Source organism: Falco rusticolus, chromosome 5 (genome assembly GCF_015220075.1).
Source record: "Falco rusticolus isolate bFalRus1 chromosome 5, bFalRus1.pri, whole genome shotgun sequence".
Classification (NCBI taxonomy): Eukaryota; Metazoa; Chordata; class Aves; order Falconiformes; family Falconidae; genus Falco; species Falco rusticolus.
Window position 1 is genome coordinate 14925709 of NC_051191.1, and position 25707 is coordinate 14951415.

The window sequence follows — 25707 nt, forward strand, 5'->3', positions numbered from 1 at the left end:
TGCACAGAGGAAAACTAGGGGCCTCCTGGAAGTAACTTGAGTCTGAATGGTTACTTGTCCTTCCCACCTGATTAAGGTCCATTTAAAAGGTTCATGAGGGTTTCCATTTGCTTGGGTTATTATCAATAACAACACTAACGGTATACCAGAAAAAGGGGGTCTGTCAATTTGTCAATCCAAATATATTTTACCAGTCCTGGGGAAGTTCGGCCATTGCTGCTTTGCATCTCCATTGTTCTGGTTCTTTTCCTCCTCAGTATGTTCCTCCTCTGCCTTGCCCGTCGACTCGGTTGCTTCGAGCCACGAGGTGTACCATCTTCCGGCAGCAAGGGAATTCTTCAGGAACAGCTGCTTGGCGTTCTGCCTGTTTACAGAGGCTTCCCACTTTGCAGCTTAACTAATGGGGCAAAGCAAATGACACGTTAATACTTCCTTTTGCACTTTATTAACCAAGATTTCAGTACAAAGGGACTGGTCGGTGGGAGTGGTAACACTAATATTGAGAGTTTATTCCTTTGGCAAAAATTTCCCCACCTCATGGGCTTCTCAAATAATTCTTGTTAGACTCTATGTTTTAATTCCACTCAGTAAGAGTCTTTTGGATTTTCCAATACTGTGTACAAATCCTGTCGGAGGGTATCCGAATTCACAGTGTGTCCACCATTTATCCTGGCATATCTTACTTTCAAAAAGCCAAATGGATAATAATTGTAGTTCAAATATTACACCTAATTCGTATATCCAAAATGCATATATCATTAACATCAGCATATTTTCTATATTCACTATTGTGGTGGCTGCATGAGCTTAGCAATTACACTTCTTACACTTCCATATATAATTGATAAAAAAGCGAGATAACTATAGCAAATGTAAACAATAATACACACTTTATACCAAAAGGTAATGCGTCAAAATAATCAAATAAAATCTCTATCATAACTTTATCTTCTCAATGTTATCTTGGTATCACCTGGAGTACTGATTACTTTCAGTGGGGTCTCGTCACTGGGCCTTTAATGCGACTGGCATGAGTCCATCCACGCTCAGCAGTCGGACAGCTGTTTCTGTTGTGAGCAAAACAAGATAAGGTCCCTCCCAATTGGGTTTTAGAGTTTCTTCTTTCCACGTTTTAACTAATACACGTCCCAGGTTAAGAGTATGAATTTTAAGTCCACGGTGGTCGTTGTACAATCAGTCCATGTTCCCAAAGCTTGTTACGATGTTCTGCTAATTGTGAAACATATTCATTATCACACGGTCTCGAATTAAAACATTTGTTTGTGGACTTCAATTCTATAGGACATTCCATACACCATTCAAACGTGATATTCCTACATCTGCTCGGGGTTGGTTCTGAGAATTATAGTGCCATGGGTAGGCACTTAATCCATGATATTGGTTTCTATCATCATTTAGTCAAACTAGTTTTGATTTCTCCATTCATCCTTTCAACTTTTCCCGAACGTTTGTGGATGCCATGGCGTATGTATTCCCACTTATACCCAAGCTTTCTGTTAGATCTCTAACAATTTTTGACACAAAGTGTGTTCCTCTGTCCGAGTCGATTACTTCAGGTACTCCATATCGAGGTATAATGTGTTCAAGTAACCCTTAGTAACTTGGTTAGCAGTTGCCTTGGAGGTAGGAAAACCTCCACTAATGTGTTAAATGATCCCACCATTACTAATAAATATTGTAACGCCCCTACCCTGGGTAGTCAGTAAAATCCACTTGTATGTGTGTGAAAGGTCTGTATGCTGGGGAACGTCCCTCCAAGAGGCTTTTGTCTCATGTTGTTTCGATTAACCTTTTTACAGGTCTGCGGCTGCCGTGCCTGTCTTGCTATGTTATATACGCCTATACAGGCAAACTGTTGATGAACTGATTCAACTAACGCCTGGTTCCCCAGTGGTTTTACTATGTATTTTTGAAATATTTCAAGTGCTATGCCCTTCGGCAAAACTTCTCTCCATCTGGCAATATGTACTTACCATCCTGTTACTTAGCTCCCATTTGTCGCGTTTTTACTTTTCTGCAGACTCAACAACTCAACTTTTACAAAAGGTATTTGTTGTATAGTTAAAATCGTACTATAATTGCCTGCTACTCGTTTTGCCTTCTGTCTCAGCTGCATTATTTCACTGACTTGGTAACTCTGTACCCTCGCTGGTGTCCTTATATGTACAACTGCTATGTATTCGGCATTTTTAATGTCTCCAGCAACTCACCCGAATTAATTCTGGGTGTATCAGTTCTTTTCCCTGTGAGTTAACGAATCCTCTTTCTTCCCATATTTTCCCAAAAGTGTGCATACTCCCGAACGCATAGGTGAGTCTGTATATATAGTTCCATCCTTTCCCTTTAGTGACACTACTGCTTTCCACAATGCATACAGCTCAAGGCTTGAGCCCGACCAGCTGGCACTCAGGGGGCCTGATCTCTATTGTCCTAAATTCTCTTTTTTCAACTTAACGATGACATACTCCGGACAATCGTTTACCTTCCACTATTCGTGATGACCCATCTATAATAATACTTCTCCATATTGTCGTCTCTTTCTTCTAAGTCTGGCCTAATGGTGTCTGCTGGTCAATTGTTTGAAAACAATTGTGCCAATAGTTCATTACCTCTCCTGGGTACAAAAATTCAGCGGGGTAAACTGCTCCAATAGTTTTCAAAGATAGTTTTAGGGGATTCTATAAGTATTCCCTCATACTTTAATAATCGGCTATCTGTAAGCCATTTTTCTGCTTTTTGTTTGTAACCTCCCCTGATATTATGAGGCGCCTATAAGACAACTTCTCGTTAAGGTAATGCGATTTGTTTCCTCAAGTAATAAGGCAGCAGCAACAATGATTGTAAACCAACTCGGCCAACCTGTCACAGGGTCCACAGCTTTGATAAGTATGCCACGGTTTCTTTTGTCCGGCCATTCCTGAGTTCATACTCCGAATGCCGTTCCTCTCATGTATGTAACAATAAATGGAATGGCCGCTTAAATCTGGTAGGCTTAAAACCGGTGCTTGGCTTAGTCCCTTTTGAGACTGGCAAACTGCTCCTTGATCCTGAGGGGTCCACTGGGCATATGTCTTTAGACAGTTCATATAAGAATTTAACTTTAAAGCTGTAGTTCTCTATCCATTGCCTACAATACCCAAATAGCCCTAATGCCTGCCGAATTTGCCTCTTAGTGACAGGCATAGGTAATTCCAGAATTCCTTTAATGCGCTCTGGATCCAATATCTTCTTGCCGTTAAACAAATAATGCCCCAAGTATTTCACTTTTTCCTCCACAAATTGTAACTTTTCTTGTGATACCCGTAGTCCCTTTTGTGCAAGAAAGTTTAGGAGCCGAATGCTTTCTTTCCTTACATCCTCCTTATTATTCCCTGCTATGAGCAGATCATCTACATACTGTAACAGCACGTTTCCCGTTTGTACTGGTATTCTTTTAAGAGCTCTTCCAGGGCCTGTCCAAACAGATTAGGGGACTCAGTGAACCCTTGGGGGAGCACGGTCCATCTCAATTGCTGCCTACGGCCTGTCTATGTCTTCCCATTCAAAGGCAAAATAATCACGGCATTCTTCTGCCAGTGGACAGGCCCAAAAGGCATCCTTTAAATCAGCCACACTATACCAGGAGTTATGGGGTCCTAGCTTGCTTAGCAGTGTGTATGGATTTGCTACTACAGGGAACCGGGTGATAGTTCTTTTGTTTATTTCCCTTAATCATGTACGAGGCGATATTTCCCATTTGGTTTCTTCACAGGCAGAATGGGGGTGTTAAAGGGTGACATACAAGGCTCTAAGATTCCTTGTGCTAACAATCGATCATTTCTGGTTTTAATCCCTCCGTCCTTCTAGGGATAGGATATTGCCTTACCCTCACAGGTATGTGGGGTTCGGAAATTTGGATTTTAATCGGTGGGATTTCCAGTCTACTAATTGTGTCCGGAGAGTACCAGACATCGGGGTTAATTTGTTTTTGATCATCCACGGTCAAAGGATAAGCAGACACTGTTAGCTCTTGATTTTTCACTTTAATTTCTAATTGCAATTCAACAATTAAATCTCGTCCTAACAGATTAAATTCTGCTTCAGGGACGAGCAAGAGTTCACCCATTCCAAATTTATTTTCAGTTTCGAATACCACATTTTTGATTTTGCTTACTTTAAAGGGTTCTCCTTTTGCCCCAATTACTTGTACTTTTTCAGGGGAAACTTTACATCCCTCAGGTATTTGCTTAATAGTTGATTTTTCAGCCCCAGTGTCTACTAAAAAGGTGAACTCTTGTTTATGGGGACCTATTTTTAATTTTATCAAGGGCTCATGATGACTCCGGTCCCCTAAGATATAGAGCCCCTGACTCTCCTATTCCGTTTTCAATATTTCCTCATCCCTGATCCTTTCTCTGCAATTCTTTTATATGTCCCTTTTTCCACAGTAAAAACAACATCTCTGTTCCTTCTTTACTACTACGTTCCCTTGTTTCGTTCCAGCAGATCTGTGTTCACCAGTTGCCCTTTGCGATCCTCTCTGACTGCTGCTACCATCATTTTTACTTGTCGCTTGCTGCTCTCTTCTTCCCGCCTTACGTAGACTTTCTGAGCTTCCCTCAATAATTCATCCAACCCTCTATTCTGCCAGTCTTCTAACTTTTCATCTTCTTTCTGATATCTTCCCATGATTTTGCCACAAACTGAGTTTTGAGGAGCGCTTGCCCTAAAGGGTCGTCTGGATTTACCCCAGAGTACAGCTGAAGGGCTTTCCTCAGTCGTTCCAGCCACTCAGTAGGGCTTTCATCTTTCTTTTGCATTTCATTAAATGCTTATTGATATTCTGGCCACGGGGTACTGCTTCCCTAATCCCCTGAATTACTATAGTTCTCAGGTCCTGCATATGAGTTCTATGCACTGGATCCTGATTATCCCAATTAGGTCTTTGGAGTGGCCATTTAATATCTGCTTGGGGTCCCTGGGCATGCTGAGCATCCCACAGTCTCATTCCTGCTCGTCTAATCATATCTCTTTCCTCGGTAGTAAATAATTGACCAAGGATAGATTGCATCTCATCCCAAGTATAAAGGTTTGGTCCCAAAAATTGATTTAATCTTTCTGCCACTCCGAGTGGGTCCTCAATTAAGTTTCCCATCTCGGTTCTTTTAAAATCTCGTAGGTCAGCCGAGTTTAGGGGTACGGAAATATATCCAATCACAGGTTGAGGTCCTCCCATGGGTATTTCCCTTAGGGGGTACATCTGAGCTGCCCCTTTTTGACTTCTAGTTATGCGTCTAGGAAGAGGGGGAGACCCTTGTTCCGACTCTGGTGGGGGAGTGGGCGCTCTGGGGACCTCTGCAGGAGCAGGAGGAGGAATGTAAGGAGGGGGGGTTAGAAGGGTTTCGTCTAACTCTTCCTGCTTTTTCTTTTGTTTAGTTTTTATTTCATTCAGTGGGTAAAGTCTAGCTCCAGGTCTTTCTAGCCACACTTCCGCATATCGACTCTCCTCTGGGTTAAGGGTTTTTTTTATTATTAACCCAGAGGTTTAATTGCTGTCTTACCCAATCTTCTTCTGACCCATAGGCTGGCCAAAAGACATTTTTAGAAATTTTCTTCCCTCCCCATATCTTAGTACAATATTCTATCATCTTCTGCTTATCTTTCCCTAGAGTTCCAGGGAAATATCTCCAATTGTCTAAGATATATGCCAGAGGGGTATTCTTAGGTACAATGGGTACCCTTCCCATGGGAGTCGAAGGCTTGCTGCCCTTCGCCCCCATCTTCTGGAATATCCACAAACATACACTCACTCGCTCCCCTTGTTCCTGGCCCAGTCCCTCGCGGGAGATGGGAGACGCAGTACTTAAGAGTCCGCACTCGCTTGGTTCAGTATATCGAACCTCTCACTCGTTATATTCCAGGAAACCCAATCCCGCCCGAACGGCAAACCCGCGAAAAACTTCGCAATATACTTACGCGTCCTGCGTCTTCGTCCGGACTCCCGTGCACAGAATTTTTATGGGATTTTACCGGTTTCTCCTTTGCTCATTATTCTAGAATTTAGGTTCGTCGGTAAGGTTGGAGTAAGCTGTTGGTTGCGGGGCCGCGAAAAGTCGCGGGGCGCCTCCCCGGAGGACCAAAGCCCACCGTTCCTTATCCGAGTCATAGCACCAGAATTGTTATAAATTGAGACCACAATAGATCATAATCCAATTAAAATTTTTATTAATTATAGCAAGTAGAATATGAGCAAAAACAGCGCTGGACGACAGGGGAGTCTGCGCTCCGCCAACTGCCGTACTGAGCAGTTCAAACAGTCCCTTTTTATACTTTTTTTTTCTTTTACTTTCGTGTTCATGAACTAGTGGAGGTGTTGGCCCTTCATTCATACGCACAAGCGGCATCCTGGACACCTGGTGGTGATCTTATCTTTCACAAGCGGCATCCTGGACACCTGGTGGTGATCTTATCTTTTGCTGCCTAATCTTTACATTGGGCTTAACATAAATCTTAATAAACAATACCCTAGTCCATAGTTTTTTACAGGAGGAGGCGGCGGTGGCGGCGACGCTCTGAGCGGGACCGAGGCCAAAGGTAGGTGGGTGCGCCCCCTCCTCTTCTCTTAATGCCCTTCTTTCTTTTTCTTCTTCCTTTTGCGCTTTCTTTCTGCATTTCGATTTTTTTGTGTGTGTCTTTAGCTTCTCTTTTTCTTTATTTTTCTTTCGCTTTTTTTTTTTTACTTTTCGCCTCAGTTCCATGGCCTTCCTCTCTTCCCTATGTAGATGTGTGGGTGCACATAGGTACCGGTTTATATCTGCGTTTCCCTGATGAGTGCGGTGGCGTGTCCTTGGAAAAGGAAGGACGGGAGGGAGGGAGGCCGGCGCCCAGGGAAGGCCGATCCTCACTCATCGTCATTATTTCGCTGTTTATTCATGTCTCGTCTGGGCTGCAGCCTTCGGTCAAACACTGTGGCTGGTAAACGTGCCGGGGACGTTAATGACCCCCAATAAGCATCTAAACGTTGACAAAAATTCGATTAAACTGCAGCGTATGCTGATGTAATTTGCATCGGCTTTACTCTCGCTCCCCTCGGAAGTAATTCGTGCTTGTTTGGGGGTTTATTTCCATCCCCCCAAACCATGTGCATTTAAATTGGGCTGGTCACGACGTTCTCTTTCGCTTTCTAATTTTATTTTCAATCTCAATCTTAATATTATTAACTCTGGTTGAGAACCGTTGCCACCATTTTCTTAATATTTGACTGTGTCCGTTATTGAATTACTCAGTTTTATTTCTTTTTATTTAAAAATCTAAAGCTTCGATTAATATCTGGGTTACAAGCAGGAGCTGCAGTGAACTTAGAGCTGCGTTAGAATTGTAGTTATTAAGCACACCGACTTCACTTCCCAAATCTTTATTTTCATTTTAAAATCTAAAACTTTCTTATTTTCCTTGGAAAATTATTTACTTCAGGAGCAAATAATCACCTTGTACTTTCCTTGGGAGTCATTAACACCCGCAGTTATATATAACACAGCGGCTATATTTCGAATTAGACTCTCCGCTAGTTTTCTGTCTTGAAAAAAGGATTGCTAATTTTTTGGAATTTATCTAGAATTCCAAATGCTAATTAAGGACTAATTACTGTCCTCACCGTCCCTGTCCCCCCCCAGTTTGTTGAGTCATGGCAACAATGAAATTTTGTTGTGACTCATCCCTAAATTTCCTTTGTTGGTTCGTACCCTTGGTGTTGTAATCGTCGCTTTACCACTGAGTGGGATTAACTAACGCCTGTGATTTGTTTTTTTTAATACTAACTAGAGTTGTTTCTCTATCGATGTTAATCCTGATTAGCCCTTTATTATTTATGTTTTGCCACTGGTGATTTTATAACCTAAAATAATGTAAAATAATATAAATCGTGAGGAGTCGCTGCCTGTAAAGTTTTGTGTGGTGCCTTGAGTCTGGCTACTGCTTACCCCTAAAGACTCCTCTGTTATTTAAGTGTATATCCTAGGCGCGTTAAAGTGAATAACAAAGAGTAAAAATTAAGATTTACAGTATGTATCTCTTCTCTATTACATAGATAAATAAAGAGCAGGGACGTCGGAATTCCCAGGAAAAATGCAGTGTGCCCAGAGGTCGGAGAAGCACCCCAGCGCGTCTCGTTCTCTACAGGATTTCGCACTTTGACCATGCCAGCCTGTGTTTTTTATTTTCTGGGAATCAAATTCCCCGAGGAAGGAAGGAACAAAGCATTGTGGGTGCAGCAGGTAAGACGGCAGCACCAAACAGACGTGGAGCCAGCTACCAGAGACACCGACGCGCTCCTTCGCTGCAGTGTCGCACCCACAACCTCTCCAGGTCCGTAATTAAACTTAATTTGGCTGCGTGGAACACAAACCTGTTTTTTAAAGAGGTAAATAATTTAGGATTCTACAAAATGACGAGGGAAGGTGGTTTGTTAAATGTGGTACCACCAAAAATTTTCTGTCTGAAAAAGAAAATGCGCTGCTGTTGCTGGTTGCATCCATCAGGACCGTGCGTGCCACGGGGTAGGTTCAATCCCATAAAAGTCCTTCTCTGCTTTATTCCCAGCCCCGGGGCGAGTTATTCCCTGGAAATCACCCCTGGCAGATCCCAGGCACCGTGGTTTCTCCCTGCAGCCCCCATAACAGATAATAAATGTGTCCCGAAGGGTGGAAAGTGCGACGGGGGGTGAAAAAATTACTAAAAAAATAAAAAAGACGCGTGGCAGCCGCATCAAGCGCTGTGACTCGCACCCCAGCGGAGAAACAAAGTGGCTTGGGGGGAGGTTGGGGTGCTCGGGGCAGAGTGCAGCCCCCCCGCCTTGGGGAATCTGGAGAAGGTTTGGGGCAGCTGCAGAGCAAAAAGAGTCCTGGGAGAGGAGGGTGTCATGGGGGAGCATGTAGGGAGCCCCCGGGTGCCGGCAGCCCCTTGCTGTGGGCGCTGTGCTGGAGGGAGGTGGCCAGGGGCGGCCATGGTGCTGTGGGATGAGGGGTGTGAGGTGCTTGGATCTTGGCAGGGGGTCCTGGGGTGGGGTGGGGTAAGGAGGTAGGGGGGACAGCCCATTCCTGTGCCACCCACCCATCTGGGTGGGCCTGGGGGACCCTTGGGGTAGGCACAGACACCACCTTGTGCCTTGATGGGTGGAGGCCCCCCCTCCATGGAGGGTGCTGAGGCTGGGGGGTCGTTGGGCTGCTGTGTGTGTGTGTGCGCTCCCCCCCAGCCCCCTGCTGGCCCCGTTAGGCTTTAGGGGTAACACGTTGCCTGTCACCTGCCTTGCGCTGCCAGCAGACCCAGCTCCGCTGGCTAGTGCCCCCTGCCCCCCCCCCCAGCAATTTCTCTCCCCAGGGGACAAAGGGTCCCTGCATGGACCCTGGCACCTGTGGCCCCGCAGCAGAAGCAAGCCAAGGAGACGCTGCGGCAGGTACCAGGATGGGAGTGGGCTCCACACTCATCCCCGCGAGCTGGGGGGATTGGCACCCACCTCCCCTCCTGAGCACCATGTCCCCCAGCAGGTGACGGGCGGGAGGTTGAGGATCAGGAGCATGAGCCGGGGCACAGTAGTGGCACCAATGCCTGTGAGATGTGCGGCAAGAGCTTCCGGCTCCGCTCCAACTTGCTGACCCACTGCTGTGGCCACCAGGGCCAGCGGCCCTATGCCTGCCCTGAGTGCGGGTGCCGCTTCGGGCAGAGCTCCCACCTCCTCACCCACCAACGGCTTCACACTGGTGAGCGGCCCTACCCCTGCCGCGACTGCGGCCGCAGCTTCAATGTCAACTCGGACCTGGTGAAGCACCGGCGGATGCACACAGGTGAGCGGCCGTACCTGTGCCCTGAGTGTGGGCGGCGTTTTGGCAGCAGCTCCAACCTCACCCGCCACCAGCGCCTTCACACCGGCGAGCGCCCTTACCACTGCCCCGACTGCAGCGAGAGTTTTCGGGACTGTTCAGCACTCACCATCCACCGGCGCGCTCACATGGGCGAGCGGCCCTACCCCTGCCCAGCATGCGGCAAAGCCTTTGCCGACAGCTCGCTGCTGGCCAAGCACCAACGCACCCACTGTGCCGACAAATCCTTCGCTTGCCCCGACTGCGGGAAGAGCTTTTCCACCAATTCCTACCTCCTCCGGCACCGGCGGACACACTTAGCAGAGAAACCGTATCGCTGCGGGGAGTGTGGGCGGGGGTACAGCCAGCTCACCCACCTCAGCACCCACCAGTGGGTGCACAGTGGCGAGTGGCCCTACAGCTGCTGCGAGTGCAGCAAGAGCTTCACCACCAGCTCAGCGCTCACCAAACACAAGCGTATCCACACTGGCGAGCGCCCCTACATCTGCCCCGACTGCGGCAAGAGCTTCAGCCAGAGCTCCAACGTCATCACCCACTGGCAGCTGCAGCACGGCAAGTCCCTCTGATGCCCCGTGCCCTGCCACCCCCTTCGCCCCTACTACCACCAGCCCCCTCCCCACTGTTTCTCTTAATTAAATCTGCGGCAGAGGCCACCAAAGTGCCTGGAGTTGGCAGGGGTGTCACCCCCCAGGGGCTTTGCTGAGTGGTGGTTGTACCCCCCCAGCCCCCCCCCCCCCTCCCGCCCCCCATCAGCCCCCTCCCCACCATTTTTTTAAAATAAAATCTGCAGCAGAGACCACCGGTATGCCTGGAGTTGGGGTGTGATGCGGGGTGAAGCGTTGCCCCTGGGGCCTTTGCCGAGCAGTGGCTGTGGCCCACCATCCCCCCCCCCAGCCAGGCACTGTGGTGAGGGGGTGGCAGCCATCATTCTGCGGGCGGGACACACAGGAACGAGGCAGGGGGGTCATCCCAAAAAGTGGCTGTTGCACAACGCAGGTATGAATTTGGGGGATGTGCGGCTCCTTTGAACTGGCAGGGACACTGGCGGGGTGTGCTGGGGTCCCCTGGTTGCCCCAGAGAGTGCACCCAGCACCCCCGGTGTTCCTGGAGGCCTGGGCCCCACACAGGATGGGAGGTGGGCTAGCAGGGTGCCCCCCATGCCAGATAAATCCCTGAGGATGTGGAGCTGGCGCTGGCTGTAGCCAGTGGGACTCCCACTGAAAGGGGAAGGGGAGAACAGGGTGCTCCCCTCTCACTGTCACCCCGAGGGGGCTGGGACTGGCCCAGCAAGGGGGGAGACAGGGATGGGGACAGGCTGGGGTACTGGGACGGGAGTGGGATGCAGGAGGGACCAGGAGACTGGGATGGTATGGAGGTGGTGAGGGTGCTAGGGGTGGGACTGGGATGGGGGTGCAGGAGGGGACAGAGATAGGTTGGGAACTGGGGTGGAACTGGGACCAGGATGGGACTGGAATGCAGGAGGGGACTAGCATGAGACTGGGACTGGGATGGGTGTGCAGGAGCTGATGGGACTGGAACCAGAATGGAAATGCAGGAGGGGACTGGGATGGGGGTGCTGTGCGGGGCAGTACTGGGATGGCACTGTTAGGCAGGAGGGACTGGGAGACTGCGATAGGATAGGGGTGCTGCAGGGGACAGGGCTGGGGCGGGGGTGGAGGAGGAACCAGGAAGGGACTGGGATGCAGCAGGGGCCAGGGGTGGGGCAGGGATGGCATTGGGACCAGCAAGGGGGTGCAGGAGGGGAAAGGGATGGGACTAGGACTGGGATGGGGATGCAGAAGGGGACAGGGAGTGGGATGGGGCTGCAGGAGTGGGTGCGGATGGCACAGGGATGGGGATGGCGGTGGCACTGGGAGCAGGACTGGGATGCAGGACGAGACTGGGATGGGATTGGGACTGGGATTGGGGTGCAGGGACTGGCCGGGAATGGCACTGGGACTGCGATGTGGTTGCAGGGGGGGGATTGGGATGCAGGAGGAATGGGGATGGGGCAGGGATGGGATTGGGACCAGGATGGGAGTGCAGGAGGGGACAGGGATGGGGTGGGGATGCAGGAGGGGTGGGGATGGGATGAGGACCAGGATGCAGGAGAAGATGGGGATGGGATGGGGATGCAGGAGGGAACAGTGATGGGTTGGGGGCAGGGGGAGGGGTGTGCAACAGGAATGAGACTGGGATGTAGGAGGGTACTGGGATGAGACTGGGACTGGGATGGGGGGGTGGTAGGGGACAGGGATGGGACAGGGTGAGTATGACGGACAGGGATGAGACTGGGATGCAGGAGGGGACCAGGGTGAGACTGGGACTTGGATGGGGATGCAGAGGGGATGGGCCTGGGCTGGGGGTGCAGAGGGGGATCAGGATGGTAGTGGGACAGGACTGGGGGTGCAGGGGGAGACAGGAATGGATTGGGACTTGGATGGGGGTGTCGGGGGGCACATCAGATGGTACCAGGACCAGGAGGGGGGTGCGGGGGGGGGGACTGGGTTGGCTCTGGGAGGGGCTGCAAGGAAGATCTGGGGGGGGCCTGCAGAAGAGCCAGGGAGGCTTTGACAATGGACGGCAAAGGTGCTTCCTTGTGTAGTTGCTTTCCCCATCTTCCCTTATCCCCTCCCCATCCTTCCCCTCTGTGAGGCTGTCTGTGGTGTGCCTGCTCTGATGAAAAGTGCTCCCACGCCAGACCGAGAGCAAAGGAAAAGGGGCAGGAAGAGAGGTGTCGCAGTCCTTAGTTTGCAGGTTTAATGTATCGTCACTGTTCAGAAAACACAAGCGTGTATGTGGGTCAGGAGCCCCTGCAGATATTTATTATTAATAGCCTTTTTATTATTAATAGCCATTTCTCTAAATACAGGACTTCATGCAGCGGGTTCACACAGTGCTAAGCTCCTGGTAAACGGAATCGCTTTTATGCATACTGCAGACTGGAGGTAGCAAGTGCCAGGCGAGAGATGAAGGTGATGCCTGTCATACCAGAAGTGTAATGTATCACCTTCACGTATGTGTAGCCTTAGTATAATTATGAGATTGTAACCCAGAAGTTGCTTTATTAGTATAATTATGAGCTTGTGATTGAGAAGACCTCATGTTGTAAAGGATGAGATTTATGATCCAACTTGCAAGGAATATCTAGGATGAGAGAAAGAACTGATTGAATGTCATGGACACCTAGCAGGTTTTGCCAAGAAACTTTGTAAAAGGACCAGGTTGATCAGGTCATGAAGTGTTCAGGAGCCAGCAAGGACTTGGTGGTTGCAAAAGCAGCCCTCCGACTCAAATCAGAAGAAAACTATGCATGTAAAAAGAAGGAGGGACTAATGTAAGTGGATTCTGGGAAATAATCAAATATGTATGGGATTTTGGGGAAAGGTAGTGCATATTTATGATTATACAGAATGTAAGGGACATGTATGTCAGGACAAGGTGAGCATGTTAGAAGGAGAGATCCCCCATGCTCCCGGCAGCATAATAAGAGAATGCCTGCTTTCTAAACTTCAAAACAAGTCTTGGAAAGTTCACTCGACCAATCTTTGGGTAACAAAGATGGACATGAAAGCAAGTGACGCACACGCAGTGGTGATCCCAGCCACAAGCATGCTGTTTAATGACCTGGGAGAAGGCTGCAGTGACTCTCTCAGAAGTCAAGGTTTTCAGTGCTGTTTCTGTATTTGATACCCAAGGGATGGTTTCCCTCGGCAAGCGTTTCTGTGCAGGCATGTGCACGGTCTGTGACACAGGCCACGCAGGGGTACAAAAGGGGGCGTAGGGTGGTTGTTCCCACACTCTGGAGGAGCATCTCTGGGGTGAACACAGGGAAGAGCTTCCTACACGGCTGTTGCCACAAAGCAGTGACCCGCTAGCATAAGGCAAAACAAGATGGACTTCTGGGATGGGATGAAGCCCATCTTCGTGATGCCCAGCATCACCCTCAGAGGTACAAGCACCCACAGCCACTACAGGAGTGTTGTCAGGACTGAGAGTTGTGGCGTTGTGGGGGTGGGACGCAGGCAGAGCCAGCAGACAGAGAGTGTGACCTGGTTTTCCTTTGCTTTCCAGAGCAAACAGCCATCTGGGACGCAGTGGCCAGCTACACCCAACAACAGCTCTTGCTACACAAGGTAGAGTGACACCCGCATCTTCCTCATCCCCCTAGAGAAGCTGGGGGGATCCCGTGGCCGTGGAGCTTGGGCTGCAGTTGCTCCTTCCCTCCTCAAAAAGCAGGGAACTCCCCACAAAATCCCCACTGAGAGACAAAACAGGGCTCGGGCAAGGGTGGTGTCACCTCTGCTAGGTAGTCTTCTACTGCAAGGCTGATCCGTTGTTGGAGAACCCTGGATGCCCTTGAGTGGCTTCTGCCCCCAAGTCCCGCTTTTTCCAAGGAGGAAAAGGAAGGAGAGGACTCGGCATCTCCTCCCCAAAGCTCTCCCCACTGTCCCAGCTGATGCCTCCAAAGAGCGGGAGGTGGCAGGGTCCGAGGTACCATCCCTGGGTGGAGCCATCCCCCAGCTCTTCCCTCTTCACCCTTCACACCCTTCTTCTCTGCTCCAGGGGGTACGAATTCCCACCCTCGGCTCCTTTGACGTGGTCCCCGCACAGAAGCAGGTTGGGACAGAGATTGTCACTATCCAGAAGCCTGTCTTTCTCCTGTCCAGGATCCTCAGAGACATCCACAACCTCATGGACAACGAGGATGACCTGTCTGGTAGGACAACAACTGCATGGTGTGGGTGAAGATGGGAGTTATCACATCCCTTGGCGAGAAGCAAACTGGCCCCTCTGCGAAGCTGGTCCGCAAACAGGACACGCGCAGTAAGAATCCCTCGGGGAGGGCTGCAGGGTGAGCGCCTCCATCCCTCTCGTGTGGTTTTTCCAGACAATAAGGTGTTGGCGCCTGTGAAATATGCCAAGGTGGCCACGGATGCCCACGTGTCCCGGTGCAAAGTGGAGGGATGCATCCTAGGCACCATGTCCCTCCTGTCTCACTGCCTGGCGAAGGGGAAGAGCATTGCACTTGTCCTGAGAGATGTTGGGGTGCTCCTCATTGAAGACAGGATGGTGCAAATGAGATTCTACTATGATTTCCTGGAAGAGATATCTGGGAGGACAAACCTCAGAATGGCTGCGCTCATAGTGAGTGTTTTGGATTCCCTGTGGCTCCAGCGGCTCATGCCGCCCTGAACTCCTCCGTGATTGAGTGTCATGGTCACGTCGAGGATGTCCTGGCATCTCCGTGTTCCTCCATTGCAGTTTCCCCAGCTGCTGGACATGGTGGTGTCCCGGATGGTACCTGTTTCTTCCCTGACTCGCACCAGCCGTGTCATCATCTTTCCTGAGTGAGTCCTTCCCCCAAGTGACCACGGGGGTCCTGCTGTGGCTCTGCCCTGTTGTCATTCCTGCAAACGCTGGGATGGAGGAAGGATTTGAGGACACCGGGACACCTTTCCTGGGCGACCCCATTTCCTGGGATGCTCCCTGGGGATGGGGAATGGATGATTTGTGGGGGGAAAAAACACCTTTTACAATGGTGCCAAGCTCTGGCTGGGAGCAGAGCAAAAAGGGCTGGTGGTGCCTTTGGTCATGCCACTGTCACCTCTTTGTCACCAGGTTTGAACTGGAGTTTGTGCCCAAATCTCAGTCCAGGCACCCTCTCAAGGTCTTGAGGCGTGCCCTTGGTGAGGACATGTGGAAGAAAGAAGAGGATTTGCCACCCATCAGGCAACACACAAAAGGTAAGGCAGTTCCCGGCTCTTTTCCGTAGCATGGGCAAGCGGCTTCCGGTAGGAAAATCCACAGCAATGATGGTCAAATGCTTGCACCAAAGCTTCGTGCCACATTGGCACGGCCTCTTCTCCCAAGCTTGGCTTTGGGAGTGGGCCAGGATGCTCGGATTCTTGGGAATGACTTAACATTCCCTCTCCAAAAGAGGCTTGCCTACATCACCCACCTCCCCTTTTTCCAAACCCCGGCGCTACCAGTGCCTTCGCCGAGGAGCCCGGTGAGCGCTGGTTGCTGGGGAAAAGGAACTTGGTGCACGCTCAAGGCGTCAAGTTCTACCACCTGAGACTTTGTAGACCCTTCATGGCGGGCCACTGATCCAACGGGCACGCTGCCTCGACTCCACACATGCACTCATGCAGATATTTTCCCTTTTTGCTCAACCCTAGGATCCCCCAAGCAGAATCTCAGGCAGGATCTTGATAGATTAATTTATTACAGCCGGCATAACCCATACCGCTTCAAGGAGGACTTGCGTTTCTTAGAAACGAGGGGAGGAATATTGCACGTAGTTTTGACTTGCTCGGGATTTATCAGAGCCTGTCCTTCTCTCGGTGTAAACCTCCTTCCAAGCCAGCCATAACTTGGTGGGAGATGCACGGTGTCTGCTAGTACAGCCTGTAAGCAGACAGCTCCTAGGACACATCTTTAGTTTTACTGGCCAGCACCGAGTAATCCATGTCCCGAATGAGAGCAGATTTCCCTGCTAATTCTACACCTTTTATTTCCAAGAACCCTTGAAAAAATAGTAGGGGAATAAGCAAATCCCCAGAGCGATGGAGCACAGGTTAATCATCATCCTTTCCACGTGAAAGCAGACAGGGGTTCACCCGCTTTCCTCAAGCCTTATGCTGATAAAAGCAGCTGTCTCGAGGCCTCCTTTTGTCCAAGTAGGGAAAAATGTGGGTGTAAATCCAAAGATTTTAGCTTTCACAGCTTGCAGCCAAGGCTTCCCAGCTGCTAACGCCAAGTTATGCTAAGTGATTCATATCACCTTTGCTGGTATTGGGGAGGCAGTGGATAGAGCAGAACGGCTGCCTTGGATGTTTTGGGATGAGATGTGAGCACCGCTCCATGTCCCTGGGACTGGGAGCATCACGGTGATGCTCTTCTTGACGAGGTTTCTCCTTCCCATTTGCAGCGGGACTTCCTGAAGTGCCTTTGCCTGCTGATTCCAGCTCGGTTACTAACAAACAGGAGGAAGTCCACAATAAGGCGGCGATGAATAAGAGGACGAAGCGCCAGGCTAGGTGAGTCTGGGGGCTCAGGACTGAGCATCTGCATCGGGTTACTTGCCGACCCGGTGAGAGCCCCAAACCCTCACTGGGTTCATCACTGCCTGACAGCAGCACAGGGCAGTGCGATGGGGCTAGGGGAGCCCCCATTTCAAAGGGGGGGGGGGTGTCCTCCTCCCCTTCATGAGAGCACAGGTGTGGCCTGGGGACATGGGGACAGCTGTGTGTCAGCTGAGGGTGCCGGCTTGGGGAGGGCATTTCCCCTCCTGAGCTGCCGGAGGCTGCGCCAAGAGGCACATGGCTTGCAGGGCAGGATGTAACCCCGAAGCCATCATGGCCTCGGGCAAAGTCCTTGTGTTATGTCCTTCCAGGCAGCTGCCAGGGATCCCAGGGGCCGTGTCTGGAAAAAAGTTGCTGGTGAGCGGCCAATCCAAGGCAAACCTGCAGCCAAAGGCCAAGCAGCAAAGCCGAACCAAACACAAGCAGCAAGACTGCAGAGGCACAAGCAAAGACAAGGAGAAAAAATATACCCTGTTGGAAGCAAATTCAACACTGAAACAAATTCATCAATGAGCCCGGAAGCCTGGATGCCCAAGGAGCTCACCTACAAGGTCATGACTCCGCTGCCAACAAGAGACGAGGCAGCACAATTAGTACAATCAAGACCTGAAAGGTTCCGGTCGGTGCTGAAAGACCCACGGTATACAGTCTTAGCGGGATCCCCCATGCTCCCGGCACCGTAATAAGAGAATGCCTGCTTTCTAAATTTCAAAACAAGTCTTGGAAAGTTCACTCGACCAATCTTTGGGTAACAAAGATGGACATGAAAGCAAGTGACGCACACGCAGTGGTGATCCCAGCCACCAGTTGCTCCTTCCCTAGAGAAGCTGGGGGGATCCCGTGGCCGTGGAGCTTGGGCTGCAGTTGCTCCTTCCCTCCTCAAAGAGCAGGGAACTCCCCACAAAATCCCCACTGAGAGACAAAACAGGGCTCGGGCAAGGGTGGTGTCACCTCTGCTAGGTAGTCTTCTACTGCAAGGCTGATCCGTTGTTGGAGAACCCTGGATGCCCTTGAGTGGCTTCTGCCCCCAAGTCCCGCTTTTTCCAAGGAGGAAAAGGAAGGAGAGGACTCAGCATCTCCTCCCCAAAGCTCTCCCCACTGTCCCGGCTGATGCCTCCAAAGAGCGGGAGGTGGCAGGGTCCGAGGTACCATCCCTGGGTGGAGCCATCCCCCAGCTCTTCCCTCTTCACCCTTCACACCCTTCTTCTCTGCTCCAGGGGGTACGAATTCCCACCCTCGGCTCCTTTGACGTGGTCCCCGCACAGAAGCAGGTTGGGACAGAGATTGTCACTATCCAGAAGCCTGTCTTTCTCCTGTCCAGGATCCTCAGAGACATCCACAACCTCATGGACAACGAGGATGACCTGTCTGGTAGGACAACAACTGCATGGTGTGGGTGAAGATGGGAGTTATCACATCCCTTGGCGAGAAGCAAACTGGCCCCTCTGCGAAGCTGGTCCGCAAACAGGACACGCGCAGTAAGAATCCCTCGGGGAGGGCTGCAGGGTGAGCGCCTCCATCCCTCTCGTGTGGTTTTTCCAGACAATAAGGTGTTGGCGCCTGTGAAATATGCCAAGGTGGCCACGGATGCCCACGTGTCCCGGTGCAAAGTGGAGGGATGCATCCTAGGCACCATGTCCCTCCTGTCTCACTGCCTGGCGAAGGGGAAGAGCATTGCACTTGTCCTGAGAGATGTTGGGGTGCTCCTCATTGAAGACAGGATGGTGCAAATGAGATTCTACTATGATTTCCTGGAAGAGATATCTGGGAGGACAAACCTCAGAATGGCTGCGCTCATAGTGAGTGTTTTGGATTCCCTGTGGCTCCAGCGGCTCATGCCGCCCTGAACTCCTCCGTGATTGAGTGTCATGGTCACGTCGAGGATGTCCTGGCATCTCCGTGTTCCTCCATTGCAGTTTCCCCAGCTGCTGGACATGGTGGTGTCCCGGATGGTACCTGTTTCTTCCCTGACTCGCACCAGCCGTGTCATCATCTTTCCTGAGTGAGTCCTTTCCCCAAGTGACCACGGGGGTCCTGCTGTGGCTCTGCCCTGTTGTCATTCCTGCAAACGCTGGGATGGAGGAAGGATTTGAGGACACCGGGACACCTTTCCTGGGCGACCCCATTTCCTGGGATGCTCCCTGGGGATGGGGAATGGATGATTTGTGGGGGGAAAAAACACCTTTTACAATGGTGCCAAGCTCTGGCTGGGAGCAGAGCAAAAAGGGCTGGTGGTGCCTTTGGTCATGCCACTGTCACCTCTTTGTCACCAGGTTTGAACTGGAGTTTGTGCCCAAATCTCAGTCCAGGCACCCTCTCAAGGTCTTGAGGCGTGCCCTTGGTGAGGACATGTGGAAGAAAGAAGAGGATTTGCCACCCATCAGGCAACACACAAAAGGTAAGGCAGTTCCCGGCTCTTTTCCGTAGCATGGGCAAGCGGCTTCCGGTAGGAAAATCCACAGCAATGATGGTCAAATGCTTGCACCAAAGCTTCGTGCCACATTGGCACGGCCTCTTCTCCCAAGCTTGGCTTTGGGAGTGGGCCAGGATGCTCGGATTCTTGGGAATGACTTAACATTCCCTCTCCAAAAGAGGCTTGCCTACATCACCCACCTCCCCTTTTTCCAAACCCCGGCGCTACCAGTGCCTTCGCCGAGGAGCCCGGTGAGCGCTGGTTGCTGGGGAAAAGGAACTTGGTGCACGCTCAAGGCGTCAAGTTCTACCACCTGAGACTTTGTAGACCCTTCATGGCGGGCCACTGATCCAACGGGCACGCTGCCTCGACTCCACACATGCACTCATGCAGATATTTTCCCTTTTTGCTCAACCCTAGGATCCCCCAAGCAGAATCTCAGGCAGGATCTTGATAGATTAATTTATTACAGCCGGCATAACCCATACCGCTTCAAGGAGGACTTGCGTTTCTTAGAAACGAGGGGAGGAATATTGCACGTAGTTTTGACTTGCTCGGGATTTATCAGAGCCTGTCCTTCTCTCGGTGTAAACCTCCTTCCAAGCCAGCCATAACTTGGTGGGAGATGCACGGTGTCTGCTAGTACAGCCTGTAAGCAGACAGCTCCTAGGACACATCTTTAGTTTTACTGGCCAGCACCGAGTAATCCATGTCCCGAATGAGAGCAGATTTCCCTGCTAATTCTACACCTTTTATTTCCAAGAACCCTTGAAAAAATAGTAGGGGAATAAGCAAATCCCCAGAGCGATGGAGCACAGGTTAATCATCATCCTTTCCACGTGAAAGCAGACAGGGGTTCACCCGCTTTCCTCAAGCCTTATGCTGATAAAGCAGCTGTCTCGAGGCCTCCTTTTGTCCAAGTAGGGAAAAATGTGGGTGTAAATCCAAAGATTTTAGCTTTCACAGCTTGCAGCCAAGGCTTCCCAGCTGCTAACGCCAAGTTATGCTAAGTGATTCATATCACCTTTGCTGGTATTGGGGAGGCAGTGGATAGAGCAGAACGGCTGCCTTGGATGTTTTGGGATGAGATGTGAGCACCGCTCCATGTCCCTGGGACTGGGAGCATCACGGTGATGCTCTTCTTGACGAGGTTTCTCCTTCCCATTTGCAGCGGGACTTCCTGAAGTGCCTTTGCCTGCTGATTCCAGCTCGGTTACTAACAAACAGGAGGAAGTCCACAATAAGGCGGCGATGAATAAGAGGACGAAGCGCCAGGCTAGGTGAGTCTGGGGGCTCAGGACTGAGCATCTGCATCGGGTTACTTGCCGACCCGGTGAGAGCCCCAAACCCTCACTGGGTTCATCACTGCCTGACAGCAGCACAGGGCAGTGCGATGGGGCTAGGGGAGCCCCCATTTCAAAGGGGGGGGGGGGTGTCCTCCTCCCCTTCATGAGAGCACAGGTGTGGCCTGGGGACATGGGGACAGCTGTGTGTCAGCTGAGGGTGCCGGCTTGGGGAGGGCATTTCCCCTCCTGAGCTGCTGGAGGCTGCGCCAAGAGGCACATGGCTTGCAGGGCAGGATGTAACCCCGAAGCCATCATGGCCTCGGGCAAAGTCCTTGTGTTATGTCCTTCCAGGCAGCTGCCAGGGATCCCAGGGGCCGTGTCTGGAAAAAAGTTGCTGGTGAGCGGCCAATCCAAAGGCAAACCTGCAGCCAAAGGCCAAGCAGCAAAGCCGAACCAAACACAAGCAGCAAGACTGCAGAGGCACAAGCAAAGACAAGGAGAAAAAATATACCCTGTTGGAAGCAAATTCAACACTGAAACAAATTCATCAATGAGCCCGGAAGCCTGGATGCCCAAGGAGCTCACCTACAAGGTCATGACTCCGCTGCCAACAAGAGACGAGGCAGCACAATTAGTACAATCAAGACCTGAAAGGTTCCGGTCGGTGCTGAAAGACCCACGGTATACAGTCTTAGCGGGATCCCCCATGCTCCCGGCACCGTAATAAGAGAATGCCTGCTTTCTAAATTTCAAAACAAGTCTTGGAAAGTTCACTCGACCAATCTTTGGGTAACAAAGATGGACATGAAAGCAAGTGACGCACACGCAGTGGTGATCCCAGCCACCAGCATGCTGTTTAATGACCTGGGAGAAGGCTGCAGTGACTCTCTCAGAAGTCAAGGTTTTCAGTGCTGTTTCTGTATTTGATACCCAAGGGATGGTTTCCCTCGGCAAGCGTTTCTGTGCAGGCATGTGCACGGTCTGTGACACAGGCCACGCAGGGGTACAAAAGGGGGCGTAGGGTGGTTGTTCCCACACTCTGGAGGAGCATCTCTGGGGTGAACACAGGGAAGAGCTTCCTACACGGCTGTTGCCACAAAGCAGTGACCCGCTAGCATAAGGCAAAACAAGATGGACTTCTGGGATGGGATGAAGCCCATCTTCGTGATGCCCAGCATCACCCTCAGAGGTACAAGCACCCACAGCCACTACAGGAGTGTTGTCAGGACTGAGAGTTGTGGCGTTGTGGGGGTGGGACGCAGGCAGAGCCAGCAGACAGAGAGTGTGACCTGGTTTTCCTTTGCTTTCCAGAGCAAACAGCCATCTGGGACGCAGTGGCCAGCTACACCCAACAACAGCTCTTGCTACACAAGGTAGAGTGACACCCGCATCTTCCTTATCCCCCTAGAGAAGCTGGGGGGATCCCGTGGCCGTGGAGCTTGGGCTGCAGTTGCTCCTTCCCTCCTCAAAAAGCAGGGAACTCCCCACAAAATCCCCACTGAGAGACAAAACAGGGCTCGGGCAAGGGTGGTGTCACCTCTGCTAGGTAGTCTTCTACTGCAAGGCTGATCCGTTGTTGGAGAACCCTGGATGCCCTTGAGTGGCTTCTGCCCCCAAGTCCCGCTTTTTCCAAGGAGGAAAAGGAAGGAGAGGACTCGGCATCTCCTCCCCAAAGCTCTCCCCACTGTCCCAGCTGATGCCTCCAAAGAGCGGGAGGTGGCAGGGTCCGAGGTACCATCCCTGGGTGGAGCCATCCCCCAGCTCTTCCCTCTTCACCCTTCACACCCTTCTTCTCTGCTCCAGGGGGTACGAATTCCCACCCTCGGCTCCTTTGACGTGGTCCCCGCACAGAAGCAGGTTGGGACAGAGATTGTCACTATCCAGAAGCCTGTCTTTCTCCTGTCCAGGATCCTCAGAGACATCCACAACCTCATGGACAACGAGGATGACCTGTCTGGTAGGACAACAACTGCATGGTGTGGGTGAAGATGGGAGTTATCACATCCCTTGGCGAGAAGCAAACTGGCCCCTCTGCGAAGCTGGTCCGCAAACAGGACACGCGCAGTAAGAATCCCTCGGGGAGGGCTGCAGGGTGAGCGCCTCCATCCCTCTCGTGTGGTTTTTCCAGACAATAAGGTGTTGGCGCCTGTGAAATATGCCAAGGTGGCCACGGATGCCCACGTGTCCCGGTGCAAAGTGGAGGGATGCATCCTAGGCACCATGTCCCTCCTGTCTCACTGCCTGGCGAAGGGGAAGAGCATTGCACTTGTCCTGAGAGATGTTGGGGTGCTCCTCATTGAAGACAGGATGGTGCAAATGAGATTCTACTATGATTTCCTGGAAGAGATATCTGGGAGGACAAACCTCAGAATGGCTGCGCTCATAGTGAGTGTTTTGGATTCCCTGTGGCTCCAGCGGCTCATGCCGCCCTGAACTCCTCCGTGATTGAGTGTCATGGTCACGTCGAGGATGTCCTGGCATCTCCGTGTTCCTCCATTGCAGTTTCCCCAGCTGCTGGACATGGTGGTGTCCCGGATGGTACCTGTTTCTTCCCTGACTCGCACCAGCCGTATCATCATCTTTCCTGAGTGAGTCCTTTCCCCAAGTGACCACGGGGGTCCTGCTGTGGCTCTGCCCTGTTGTCATTCCTGCAAACGCTGGGATGGAGGAAGGATTTGAGGACACCGGGACACCTTTCCTGGGCGACCCCATTTCCTGGGATGCTCCCTGGGGATGGGGAATGGATGATTTGTGGGGGGAAAAAACACCTTTTACAATGGTGCCAAGCTCTGGCTGGGAGCAGAGCAAAAAGGGCTGGTGGTGCCTTTGGTCATGCCACTGTCACCTCTTTGTCACCAGGTTTGAACTGGAGTTTGTGCCCAAATCTCAGTCCAGGCACCCTCTCAAGGTCTTGAGGCGTGCCCTTGGTGAGGACATGTGGAAGAAAGAAGAGGATTTGCCACCCATCAGGCAACACACAAAAGGTAAGGCAGTTCCCGGCTCTTTTCCGTAGCATGGGCAAGCGGCTTCCGGTAGGAAAATCCACAGCAATGATGGTCAAATGCTTGCACCAAAGCTTCGTGCCACATTGGCACGGCCTCTTCTCCCAAGCTTGGCTTTGGGAGTGGGCCAGGATGCTCGGATTCTTGGGAATGACTTAACATTCCCTCTCCAAAAGAGGCTTGCCTACATCACCCACCTCCCCTTTTTCCAAACCCCGGCGCTACCAGTGCCTTCGCCGAGGAGCCCGGTGAGCACTGGTTGCTGGGGAAAAGGAACTTGGTGCACGCTCAAGGCGTCAAGTTCTACCACCTGAGACTTTGTAGACCCTTCATGGCGGGCCACTGATCCAATGGGCACGCTGCCTCGACTCCACACATGCACTCATGCAGATATTTTCCCTTTTTGCTCAACCCTAGGATCCCCCAAGCAGAATCTCAGGCAGGATCTTGATAGATTAATTTATTACAGCCGGCATAACCCATACCGCTTCAAGGAGGACTTGCGTTTCTTAGAAACGAGGGGAGGAATATTGCACGTAGTTTTGACTTGCTCGGGATTTATCAGAGCCTGTCCTTCTCTCGGTGTAAACCTCCTTCCAAGCCAGCCATAACTTGGTGGGAGATGCACGGTGTCTGCTAGTACAGCCTGTAAGCAGACAGCTCCTAGGACACATCTTTAGTTTTACTGGCCAGCACCGAGTAATCCATGTCCCGAATGAGAGCAGATTTCCCTGCTAATTCTACACCTTTTATTTCCAAGAACCCTTGAAAAAATAGTAGGGGAATAAGCAAATCCCCAGAGCGATGGAGCACAGGTTAATCATCATCCTTTCCACGTGAAAGCAGACAGGGGTTCACCCGCTTTCCTCAAGCCTTATGCTGATAAAAGCAGCTGTCTTGAGGCCTCCTTTTGTCCAAGTAGGGAAAAATGTGGGTGTAAATCCAAAGATTTTAGCTTTCACAGCTTGCAGCCAAGGCTTCCCAGCTGCTAACGCCAAGTTATGCTAAGTGATTCATATCACCTTTGCTGGTATTGGGGAGGCAGTGGATAGAGCAGAACGGCTGCCTTGGATGTTTTGGGATGAGATGTGAGCACCGCTCCATGTCCCTGGGACTGGGAGCATCATGGTGATGCTCTTCTTGACGAGGTTTCTCCTTCCCATTTGCAGCGGGACTTCCTGAAATGCCTTTGCCTGCTGATTCCAGCTCGGTTACTAACAAACAGGAGGAAGTCCACAATAAGGCGGCGATGAATAAGAGGACGAAGCGCCAGGCTAGGTGAGTCTGGGGGCTCAGGACTGAGCATCTGCATCGGGTTACTTGCCGACCCGGTGAGAGCCCCAAACCCTCACTGGGTTCATCACTGCCTGACAGCAGCACAGGGCAGTGCGATGGGGCTAGGGGAGCCCCCATTTCAAAGGGGGGGGGGGTGTCCTCCTCCCCTTCATGAGAGCACAGGTGTGGCCTGGGGACATGGGGACAGCTGTGTGTCAGCTGAGGGTGCCGGCTTGGGGAGGGCATTTCCCCTCCTGAGCTGCCGGAGGCTGCGCCAAGAGGCACATGGCTTGCAGGGCAGGATGTAACCCCGAAGCCATCATGGCCTCGGGCAAAGTCCTTGTGTTATGTCCTTCCAGGCAGCTGCCAGGGATCCCAGGGGCCGTGTCTGGAAAAAAGTTGCTGGTGAGCGGCCAATCCAAAGGCAAACCTGCAGCCAAAGGCCAAGCAGCAAAGCCGAACCAAACACAAGCAGCAAGACTGCAGAGGCACAAGCAAAGACAAGGAGAAAAAATATACCCTGTTGGAAGCAAATTCAACACTGAAACAAATTCATCAATGAGCCCGGAAGCCTGGATGCCCAAGGAGCTCACCTACAAGGTCATGACTCCGCTGCCAACAAGAGACGAGGCAGCACAATTAGTACAATCAAGACCTGAAAGGTTCCGGTCGGTGCTGAAAGACCCACGGTATACAGTCTTAGCGGGATCCCCCATGCTCCCGGCACCGTAATAAGAGAATGCCTGCTTTCTAAATTTCAAAACAAGT

At 51.4% G+C, this 25707-nt stretch overlaps 3 protein-coding genes and 1 long non-coding RNA gene across 7 annotated transcripts in view; all 4 read left to right on the plus strand.

The window, feature by feature from the left end:
* The window catches only part of LOC119148438 (zinc finger protein 271-like), a 51639-nt gene extending 34077 nt beyond the window's left edge, over window positions 1–17562 (plus strand). The window contains 8 exon segments of the mRNA XM_037388579.1: window positions 9632–10427; window positions 13950–14011; window positions 14442–14595; window positions 14767–15023; window positions 15141–15226; window positions 15498–15622; window positions 16810–16918; window positions 17275–17562. Of these exon segments, the coding sequence (XP_037244476.1) occupies window positions 9632–10427; window positions 13950–14011; window positions 14442–14595; window positions 14767–15023; window positions 15141–15226; window positions 15498–15622; window positions 16810–16918; window positions 17275–17476 (1791 nt within the window). The 3' untranslated portion in view covers window positions 17477–17562.
* LOC119148441 lies at window positions 8285–8767 on the plus strand. The gene is made up of 2 exons (XR_005104382.1): window positions 8285–8364; window positions 8599–8767. It is a non-coding gene; the product is annotated as an uncharacterized LOC119148441 (long non-coding RNA).
* Window positions 17491–21501, plus strand: LOC119148293. The gene is made up of 8 exons (XM_037388267.1): window positions 17491–17603; window positions 18012–18108; window positions 18181–18334; window positions 18506–18762; window positions 18880–18965; window positions 19237–19361; window positions 20548–20656; window positions 21014–21501. The coding sequence occupies exons 1-8, from the start codon at window positions 17491–17493 to the stop codon at window positions 21384–21386; spliced, it is 1314 nt and encodes a 437-aa protein (XP_037244164.1). The 3' UTR covers window positions 21387–21501.
* Window positions 21502–21505: 4 nt separating this feature from the next.
* On the plus strand, window positions 21506–25695 carry LOC119148405 (coiled-coil domain-containing protein 81-like). Of its 4 annotated transcripts, XM_037388512.1 has the most exons (9): window positions 21837–21851; window positions 21974–22035; window positions 22209–22393; window positions 22466–22619; window positions 22791–23047; window positions 23165–23250; window positions 23522–23646; window positions 24834–24942; window positions 25299–25695. In XM_037388512.1, exons 3-9 carry the CDS (start codon window positions 22253–22255, stop codon window positions 25669–25671), a joined length of 1245 nt encoding a protein of 414 aa, XP_037244409.1. In that variant the 5' UTR covers window positions 21837–21851; window positions 21974–22035; window positions 22209–22252; the 3' UTR covers window positions 25672–25695. The 4 variants fall into 4 exon arrangements, with proteins under 4 accessions (XP_037244410.1, XP_037244408.1, XP_037244409.1 ...); XM_037388513.1 differs by lacking the exon at window positions 22209–22393 and having other exon boundaries at window positions 21506–21851; XM_037388511.1 differs by lacking the exon at window positions 21837–21851 and adding an exon at window positions 21548–21563 and having other exon boundaries at window positions 22209–22619.
* The last annotated feature ends 12 nt before the right edge of the window (window positions 25696–25707 follow it).